The 10,810-nt window shown below is 37.7% G+C and overlaps 1 protein-coding gene across 2 annotated transcripts; it reads right to left on the reverse strand.

Annotated features, from left to right (window-relative positions):
* Window positions 1-566: 566 nt before the first annotated feature.
* LOC149009807 (Alba DNA/RNA-binding protein) lies at window positions 567-7,596 on the reverse strand. Of its 2 annotated transcripts, none has more exons than XM_089164354.1 (8): window positions 7,250-7,596; window positions 2,314-2,394; window positions 2,135-2,223; window positions 1,923-1,997; window positions 1,679-1,758; window positions 1,503-1,580; window positions 1,330-1,392; window positions 567-964 (listed from the first exon to the last, which is right to left on the reverse strand). In XM_089164354.1, the coding sequence occupies exons 1-8, from the start codon at window positions 7,370-7,372 to the stop codon at window positions 858-860; spliced, it is 696 nt and encodes a 231-aa protein (XP_089020480.1). In that variant the 5' UTR covers window positions 7,373-7,596; the 3' UTR covers window positions 567-857. The 2 variants fall into 2 exon arrangements, with proteins under 2 accessions (XP_089020480.1, XP_089020479.1); XM_089164353.1 differs by having other exon boundaries at window positions 1,667-1,758.
* Window positions 7,597-10,810: the final 3,214 nt, after the last annotated feature.

The following is a 10,810-nucleotide window of genomic DNA, read 5'->3' on the forward strand; positions in this document are numbered from 1 at the left end:
AAGGAGATCAGACGAGTAACGGAGGACGGATTTATAAATAAGGGAGAAGAGTGTTAGGCAAGGAAGAGAGAGAAACTTGAGCCCCAAGCCAGAAAAAGGAACAAAGAAAGAGAGAGACAGAATGACAAGCGTATCTGTATTCTGTACATTGAATCAAACCAATCCAGCATTGTTTCCTTTTCTGGGTGCCAATTCAACTAATCGAAGCTGTAGCGAAAATATGGAACACCAGAGGGGCGCGTCCATCCGTTTTGAGTTCATTGAATCTTATGCATGAATTAACCAGCCCTTGAAGTGCCTAATCGTTCTTCGTAAATTCTGTGTTTGATCTAAATTGATCAATACTGAGAATGCAGGAAAATCAAATGGACATGATCAGCCATCCGGTGATTCGTCATGCCCATTATTGGGTTCGACCGGTAATGTACTTGCTACAAATTAATAAACCAGTTTGGTTCACTACCAGCCCTGATTTATAGATTCCTAAAAAACCTAAAGGAGACGGGCTTCCATTTTTCTTTATCTTTTATTTTCATTTCGTCAAAGTGAAAACTCCACTGCACCAAACCGGTGAAGGGAAAGGCGTTCGGACACCTCACAAGTAGATAAATACAAATCCGAAATGAGAGGGGGATGAATTACAGCGAATTGACTAATCACAAACCAAAAATCAAAATCCATAAAGCACGCCAGCCTGCCCACATCATGTAATATAATAATATAACAATATAAAAGAGAAAATGAACTATACACTGCCAACACCAACTCTTGATAAAGCCACAGTTCGATGCTTGGTGAAACAGTTCCCAAATACTATTCCTTATCATGCCAAGGCACAAAGGAGCAAAACCCAACATTCAATCCTGATACCTACGCCAGGTTCCAACTAGTCCTCCCACGGCACCACCCCTACGTCCCCGGCCACCACCATAACCCCTGCCTCCACCTCTGCCATATCCGGCACCTGTATACACATGAAAACCAGTGGGTAAACACCAGAAAAAGCGAAAGTGTCACACACAACCTAAACTCTTACGAGTACATAACCAGATGGGTCACCATGCATGAGCAATTTGTATTTTTCTATAAGGTTTCAGCAATTGGGCACTAATCCACTCTTTGCCCTGCAGCATCTCCCAACCAAACCACCACCGCCCCCAAAAAAACAAAAAACACTCCTCTTTCCGCAGAAGTGACAGAACTCAGAAAACCGACTCCTAAATCAGAGATGGATTGACCCAAGATGGGGGAGGGGATTGGGTATGGGCAAGAAAGAAAAGGGGGGGGGAAGGAGGGAACAACCATAGGCACACATCGATAAGCACGTACCACGATAGCCCCAACCTCTGCCTCGTCCACCACCTCGACCCGGATTCCAATAGCCACCATCTTCTGTTCACCAACCCCCAACCCCAACCGAAAAGAGAAATGAATTCAATCACAGAGATGAAGAAAAAATAAAAGAATTATCCAAAAAGAAAGAAACAAGCATTGCATAATACCTTGGATATTTCCATATCCACCTCTGCCCCGACCCCTTCCTCTCCCTCTACCACGACCTCGTCCCCGGATATATGAATCTACAGAAATAACAGAGAACCATTTAGCAGATATTTATAAAGGTACATTATGAGGCAACACTCCTTATCTTTAGCAGAAACATGACCTTCATTTGCACCTCTGATTGAAGCAGGAGCTTGTCTTGGTTGCTGATACTGCTGCTTTGACCAGAACTGCTCATTGGATGGACCTTGAAACCTAATATTACCGCAAGACACTGTTTTGCATCATTCAATCTTAGAGAATACAATAAGCTAAAACTGCAAGTCATTCTCTGGTAAACCATATAATATCAATATAATCTTTTAAACCCTTTAAAAAAATTTAAAAAAATGCACTTCAGAAAGTAGAGAAAAATTTACCCAGGAGAGTTTTTGTTTAGCTCCATCATTGACAAAGATATTGAAATCACTGAAACATGACGAGTCATTTCCAAGCTGCAGACCACATTTATATCCAAAGGTATTAAACTGTAACATGAATTCCATACAAGGCCTTTTTTTTTTTTTTTTTTTTTTTTTTTTTTTTTTTTTTTTTTTTTTTTTTTTTTTGAATAAACAGTCTAGAGACTTACGGTACAAGACCCTCCTCAATGGGTTCCCATACATCAGTTATGCTAGTTGAGCTGATGACAGTTTCTTGATATAATCCTGGGATTCTCTTCTGTTTTCACATGTAAGAGCTGAATATATATCCATATTAAAGAATCACAACAAAGGTGAAGAACATTTCTAGTAAGGTATATAGGCAAACCTTTATAATCTCAGCAATGGCCACAGTCTTGCTGATTGCCTGTCCCATTGCCTTCAAGACAATCTCCCTCCCCCTTTTCTCCTGAAAAAAGCATCATACAGATTGTATATAACAGTAAATAAGTTGGAAACAGTAGAGCAACAGTACATCACAAATCCTGATGACCAATTTTCAAGTGAGAAACAGGGAATGACTGAATGCATGAAAGAATTTTATCCATCAACAGCTAGCACAGTAATTACAATCAGAATCACAAAATTTTTGGAACATAAGTTAACAAACAACTTCAGAAGAATTAGAACAGAAGAAAGAAAAAAAAATCTTGAAATTTCTAATAACACAAGAAAAGAAAATGTAATGCCTGTACATACATAAATATCCAATACAGGGGTGAGACGTGTTGACACCTTTAATGGTGTGAATTGAAATTGTATTGGATATCCTTTCCATTCAGACTCTATCACTAGGACTCGAAGTGTTCACTGTATATCTTGATTCTTCCAAATTTGCTTTTATTAATCAAAGATGTAGTGCACAAGCTTTTACAATGTACACTGCAGCCTTATTCCCCCGAACCCCACCAAACTCAACACATGAATAGCAGAAAGACCAAAGAAGCAGTTTAGGGACTCCTCAATACAGAAAGCCCCTAAACATACCACTGTCCTGTATATGGACATAATTGATGCTTGTGTTTCCTCCAAGCACAAGACAATAAATGACTTCATGTGTGATGCCACTTCGTGTTTTAAATTGTGGAACCTCTTGTCACCAAAGTGATGAATTAACAAGTTGTTACCTTCTTTATTTGCTCATTGTCCTATTCCCAAAAGTGAGTTGATGTGTAGCATTTATTGTAAGGGTAAAAAGGGTTTTCCAAAAGTTGAAAGTCGTTTATTGCATTTTTTTTAACTACCAATTTTTCCCCATGAGGGTAGTTAGTGTCGTTTCTTGTGTATACTCGAAAAGTGTCCATAACTATGGCACCTTTCAGTAGTGAAATAATGACATGTCACTTTGAAATTAACTTCAAAACCCTTGTACGCCTTCATCTCAACCATTGTCCTCATGCCCGACCTCATCCGCATCAAACTCCAACTCTAGAAAGGCAAGCTCCTATCTTATGCTGGCAGACTTCTTATAAAATCAGTCCTCCAATCGTCCTATATCTTACTGGTGTGAAGTCTTTGCCATCCCAAATCTACTATCCATGCCATAGAATATCTTTTCTGTAGTTTCCTCTGGAAGGGCCGAGAATCCTCTGGAATCATTCAACGAATTAGTTGGTCCAAAATATGCAGATCCAAATCCAAAGGTGGCCTTGGCATCCAACGCAATAATGAATTTAATATAGCCAGCCTCCTTAAGGGCCTGTTTGGTTACATGAGTCTGGAGATTTCAAATATCTAGAGATTTCAAATTTATAGATTTCAAATCTATGGAGTCATAATTTATAAAATTAACTATTTGGTTAGCTGAATATGTGGAATGAAATATGTGGATTCATCAGTGATTTTTGTGAATGCGCAAATGTTTAGCGTTTTTATAGTAGGTATGAAATCTATGGATTTCACCCCATACCCATAAATCTACAGATTCACGTTTTTAGTGTAAAAAGATGAATCTCTAGATTTCATGAATCTAGAGATTTTCACAACCAAATGGGTATAAATCTCGCATTCATAAATCCAGAGATTTCAAATCTCTAGATTCATGTAACCAAACAGGCCCTAAGCTCATTTGGAGAATCTCCTCACATGAGAATTCCAGTTGGGTTAACTGGGTCTACTCATACCTCTTTAAGTGGGACTCTTTCTGGACGGCCTCCCACCCTCCTCTTCCTCCTAGATCTAAAGGAAACTCTTGACCCTTCACCCTCTTGCCCTCTCAGCCTTTTCCTACCTTATGCAGATGGCTCCAACATTTCCTCTTGGCTCGACCGCTGGACGGAGCCACTAAGATTGGTTCACTTTGGTTCGAGTCCTTCTGGTTGGTCCTTAGGGCTTGTGCCTTCTTAGCTTCCTCTGATAGGTTCAATGGTAGTAGCACTATCTTTTGGTTCCTATGTTCAAAGACACTTGATCTCCCTGCGAATGATAGTGACATTGTTGTCGAATAACCACGGTCTTTCAAGAATAATATCAAACAATTTCATGGGTACCACATCAGCAAAATTTTGTCTGAGTAGGAGTCCATAGGCACCTAAGTGTTACATCAAGTTTGGCATTGTTGAGGAAGGAGACCCTTTATGGTTGGGGATGCTTCTCTAGCTTGAGTCCTACCCTTTTCACGAAGTTTTCAGACAAAACATTCAGATAGCTACCATTGTCTACAATAAGCTAAGCAAGTAGTCCTGCTCTAAGTCTGCCGTGGAAGATGCTACCTCTCCAGTATTCACCTTCAGTGTCTGCAACTAATATCTTGGACATGACATTTAATTGGGCCTATGGATTGATACAATCCTCATCGTACTTCTCTTATGGTTCAAGCTAAAGTGGAGGGCACACTACTACTTCGTCAAGACCCTTCTAGTTGGTATCAAAGACTACAAGTCCTCTTCTCTTAGGGCACTCTCTGGCAAACTATCCTCTCTCATAACAGTAAAAGCATTATCTTGGGTTGTTGTTAAACATTTGAGCTCTATTTTCTGCTCTGATAAGATTCGGCACCTTAGGAAGGACCATAGTGGATGAAGTGTATGGTTTGTTGGTGGTGGGATCCCTCTTGAAGTCCTGACTTGATTGCTTTTCTAAGCAAGTAAGGTTTTCACACATAGGGCCTTTTCAAACAAGTCTCCGAGGTCCTATACGTCTATCATACCTAGGGCCACCTGTATCTCATACTTCAGACCAAGCCTAAGTGGAGTCATAGTCTCTAGCTCACTTTCCCGAGTCCTTGTCCTAGAGGCTAGTGAATCAAACTACTAAATGTGATCAGCCACTAACATGGTCCCCTATCTCAAAGTGTGGAATTGCTCCTGGAGAGTCTAGTCTTGTAGTGCTCGGGTAGGAATCTCTCAATCAACACTCTTTTCATCAAATTCCAGTGGGTTAATTCTCTAACCTCGTAGTACAATTCCCTTTCCATGGTGTTCCACCGATCCCCAACAGCCCCTACAAGTTCAAGTACCACAATGTTTCTCCTCCATTCATCTCTCCTTGTGCTCATAATCTTATTAAACAAGTTGGTCAGCCAAGCTAGCCCATGGGTTCCTAAGCTCTTCCACATTCCACACTTCTATTAGGAGACGATGGCTAGAGATTGACACATTAAACTACATCAATATAGTTCAAGTTATTTGAATGTGGGTGTGTTCAGTTGGTGCTGGACATGATTAGCATTGCCTATTTGACAACCAATTGTTTTGGCCTCTTGGTTTGGTGCAAAGGAATTGTCGTGGGTGCAACCAATATCATTTAAGGTAAGCAGGTGAAAGCCTAGCCTTTGTACATCAATGGTGGAAACTTGGGAACAGCCATGGTTCTGGTCTCTTAGCTCTAAATTGAAAAATGGTTATGAATAGATGTTGAAGTCGATGCGACCATTACTTTATACAGATAACCAACTTGTCAAAGCACATATATTCAAAGTTGTGAATGTCTACTTGTATCTGGAGTGCTTGTTTAGAAGACAAATGTGCTTACTAAATAAACATTGCCACAGGAATTGTATGCATGCCAAATGTTGAGAAGAACAATGATCCATACAATTGTGTATTTATGTATGACATCAGTGAGGGCCTCCAATAGTAATACAGATTTTGTGTGAAACAACTTCTGGATTAATGTTGCTGACCATAGTTGTGCGCATGAACAAGGCTTGTCCGATAGTGCATTGTTGCTTGACTGTGCAATTGTACATATGGATGGAACACACTAGTGATTAAGTTGAGTGCCAAGGCTATCAATGACTGGTCAATGAAAACTGAAAGGAGCTACTGAAAACTTGAATTACCGTATCCAGTGAATTTAGGAATTAGTTACAGTAGGAACTTCTCACCTCATTAACTTACATCATAACATTTAACATATAAAAGAAAGCCAAAAGGAAAAAGGCACAGGAAGCACTCCAGATGATGATAATAATGATACAAATATTCGACTGTACCAAAGAATATTTAACTAAAGCTTCATTTGTTTCAACTCAAAATGTCAATGAGAAAATTTTTGGCTAAGTTTTTCACTTCAGAAAGGTCAACAAGTAAATCTTGGTAGTTGAGAAGTGTTCAAAGATAGTTCTACTAATGGATAAAAAAATTCAAAAACTTTTTAACATAAAAAAATATTACACATTGAAATTTACCACTGAAAACCTTCCAAGTAAAACTTTATGTCAAAATAAATAGAACCGAATATGAAACTTACCAAATATACAGACAGAAATTTACAACATAATTCTTTAGACGTTTGCTGAAAAACAAGTAAAAGAATTAAAGAACTGCCTCCGTTTCAACTATTAACTAGGATATTAGTATTTCTTGTCAAACTATTGGTCACATGTTCTTGAAATTTCTTTATTCTACTTGTTCAACATTTGACACTGAAACAGATAGAAACGATAAGAGACAGAAAAAAGGAAATTGCTTTCCGATTCCAACAAAAAAATAACACCGCAATGTAGACCAAACCGAAGCCGAACACAAGGTGGAGCACCGAGCCAGAAGGAAATAATGAAACAAATAGCGAGCATAAATATAGAATGACAAATTATTGCAATAAGACTAAACTAACACAGCCCAGGGACTAATTAAATTGATACAACACAAGCAAACTACAATGGATGACGTACTGCTACTAAAAAAAACAATGGATGACGTACAGCATCTCCAAAACCAATTAAGCATAGCAGAAATTACTCACATTATGGAAACAAATCAACAACAAAATGAGCAAACATTTAAAAAAGCTCTCGTAACAAAAGAGAACAGATAGATTACCTGAAGGAGACTAGCTGCATAGCTGATGTAGTTCCTTATCAAACCCTGTGATGTGATTCTGATCTCATTCTCGTTAATCGGAGACTCAGGACTCCGTTTCTCGACTCTCTGGTATCTATCCATGGCGTCGATTGGGGCAGAGAGAGAGAGAGAGAGTTGAGGCAATGCAGACAGATTACGACTGTTCTTTACAGAGCTGTTGGGACTTGAGAGTTGAAAATTTTGTTTGTAGGAGTTGAACAGGAATCGAAGAACCCTAAAACCCTAACTCCATTACCAGCACAGAGAAAAAGCTAAACCCCCGAGAAAATTAACGTGAGGCGCCACAAGATCGTAGAACGGCATTGCTCAACATCCCTTCCGGTCAAATGACAATTCTTCTAATACAGAAATAAAATGACGTTGATACCCTTATTTTTTTTATCTCTTATCCTTTTTAATAAACTGACTTCTATTTTTGGTGATGGAGAAACTTCTCGTTTCTTTTGTTAATTTTATTGGATAATGTGCATGACCGACAAGTCAAAATCTCGGACCGTCAGATCTAAATTTTCGATCGAAATTAAATCTCGATCATTAAACTTTAATAATCAAATTCAAAATTTTGATTGAAATTTCAATCAAACGGTCAGCTTGACGATCCTATCCATTAAAAGCGAAGGACCCAAACAAAATCATCCTTTTGTCCTTTCCCCTTTTTCCGACTTCTCATTCCTTGTTTTTATTTTCCATCGCGTTCACTCAACAGACATCGGGGGATAAAGAAAAGTCTGGAACATCACATGGAAGTCCGGATCAGTTCTCCGTACACTTGTGAACCGACATGGGACCCACTCAAATTCTTATCTTGGATTTTCTGTAATGTTTACAGGTGAAATCCGTTCTATTTTGTGTTCAAAAAACGTGAGAGGAGCACACCGTTTCTCCCCTGACACAGAGGTTATCTTGACTTTACTACATACGTGTCACAGATTGGACCAATATCTTCTCAGACCATATGACATGTTTGCCCATTAAAAAATAGTTCATTTACTTTTCTACCCTTTTTTTACCTGATTTATTGCATCGGTTTCAACTGTAATCAAATTAAACTCGGTTAAAAATAATCAACGGGGTTTTTCTTTGCTGTTGCACGGGACATATTTGTGCAGCAACTGTTCTTACTTTATACGGTTTGATTAAAGTCCCTCTTCCACCAACCCCTCAATCTCAACCCCCAAAGACATTGAAGATACGGATTAAATTCGGATTTACCTACCAATAAGTTGAACTCTGTCTTTTACAGCCAAGTAAAAAAAAAAATCATTTAAATCAATATGAAGTAGATTGTTTGTAATAATAAATTATAGAACAAATAGTTGTTTATTTTTTTCTTTCATATTTTGATAGAGATATTTTTATAATTGAAAGAAGATAAACAGTGATTTAACGTTTTCATTGAAAAATTAAACTAATATATCCAATTTTTTGAGTGTCTGTATTTTTCAAATATAAAATAAGATGTGTTTTAAGGCCTTCATTTTTAGGTTCACTACAATTTACTCTAGAATATATGATTCATATATGACTTAACTTTTCATTCAATTCTTAAAACTTTTGGATTTGAATTTCCATTTAACAAACTGCATGCATATATCTTTTTAATATTTAATTACATTATTATACTGTCATGATACGGTGTCATTTTATTTTTCTGAGTAGAACATGATAAGATGTGAATACAAAGTAAGTTATTACCAAAGAAAAAAATGATACGAAGTAAATTTATCTCTTTCAACTTTTTTTTTGTAATGATATTTGAAATGTCCTTTTTTTGTGGAAAAAAAATGAAATGTCTGGTTTATATATTTTTCGGGTGAGGAGATTTTGTCAGTTCACCTTCTATTTTGAGTCCTAACCATAGAAGTTTTTGCTTTGACTATTGATTTAGTACCAATCATAATATAAGAGAAGCTGAGATGGCAACTATTGGTGTGGTTTCATTTTCTCAATAACACCCCTTAATTCATTGGGACTCTACCTAAAAGCATGATTCATGGGGAGTTTCCAAACATGGAAGGGGTAAAACGGTCAACACATTTTTTTCTATGGTTAATTGGGTTCATAGATCAATATGCCTCGAACACAATGGTGACAGCTTCCCATGTAGAGGGACCAAGACCAATGATGTCTTCGGTTTAAACCTACCTTTGTCCCTCCACACCTTCCCCCTCCCTCGCCTCTCTTTCATTCCTTAGGCCTTTTGGTTTGAGTCCTTGTGTTTGGTTTGATGATGACCAAACAAAAAAAATGAGGGTTTTTAGGGCTTCATGAATTTCCTTGCATCAACATTCAACATATATGAAACTCTACAATCAAATAATCGAGTCATTCAATGATTTAGGAAAGTCAACTGCTAATTCAAGGGTGAGTAACCCCTAATATGAAAGGATAGTTATTCACATTTACCTCACCAAAAAAAAAATTATTTACATTTATGCCAACTTGGCTACTCTTTGAACTATAATAATTCTCCCTCCATGGAGATTCAATAAATTGTTAGGGATCTTATGATACTCAAGTCAATGTTTGTTGAGTGAAGTTTCACCCATATTCCTAAAGAAATAACTTTGGTGACTCCTTGTTTAGAATGACTTGTGTATGGAGAATCTTTTATTTATTTTGTTTTCCTTTTTTTTAGGTTCAACATCAACTTAAATTAAATTCTCCAAAGAGATGCTTGTGAAGGAGAAAGAAAGAGTTTAGTACAAATTTACGTGGCGAAGTGCACCAATTCCAAAACAGAGAGAACTTCCTAGCCGCCTTAGGTGTATAATCAACATACAGGTTCTCAGACCTACTTGTATACTTAATGGAAATGAAAGAAAACAAACAAAAAAGCTTCATAGTTTCTTTAGATAAGTTGCAACTAGCCCATACAAGAGACCGGGACTTCCCATCAAGAGAGAGGGCAGCAGATTGACAATCTGAGTGGATGGTTAAGGATGAAATTTGCAAAGTTCTTGCAAGCTAAATAATGTCTTGAATTGCTTCCATTTCAGTAGCAATTGCTGATGCACTCGAACCATAGACTGCTTGTGCTACTATAAAAGATCCACCTAGATCCCAAATGATGCACCCATGGCCTGCACTCTTTGAAACATGTCCCAATTTGCATCTATAAAAGTAGAAAATAAATTAGTTTGTTGCACAAAAGGTTGGGGAGCTATGGATGGAATGACAAATGACTCAACCATACGTTGAGGCTGCATTTGTACATCCTCTGACAGTCTTATCTATTCTAGATATTGAGTATTTCAAATTTGGGATCTCCCCTTTAAATGATGGTTCATTCTTGGGGTTCCAAATGATTCAAGCTAGAGATCTCCATGTTGAGCCCACTCAATCCATAATACTTAAAAGTATAAAGTGTTGAACTTAGAATCAATGAAAGACATTCACTCATGAATGGTAGTCCTAGTGAAACTTGATGTATCCAATGTGAGTAGAGATGCTCTCCAAGAGTCATTTGCAAATAGACACCGGAGGAGTGCATGACAAACTATCTCAACATCTGCACCA

The sequence above is a fragment of the Hakea prostrata genome, chromosome 7 (genome assembly GCF_041222555.1).
Source record: "Hakea prostrata isolate BN-2017 chromosome 7, UWA_Hpros_2, whole genome shotgun sequence".
Taxonomy (NCBI): domain Eukaryota; kingdom Viridiplantae; phylum Streptophyta; class Magnoliopsida; order Proteales; family Proteaceae; genus Hakea; species Hakea prostrata.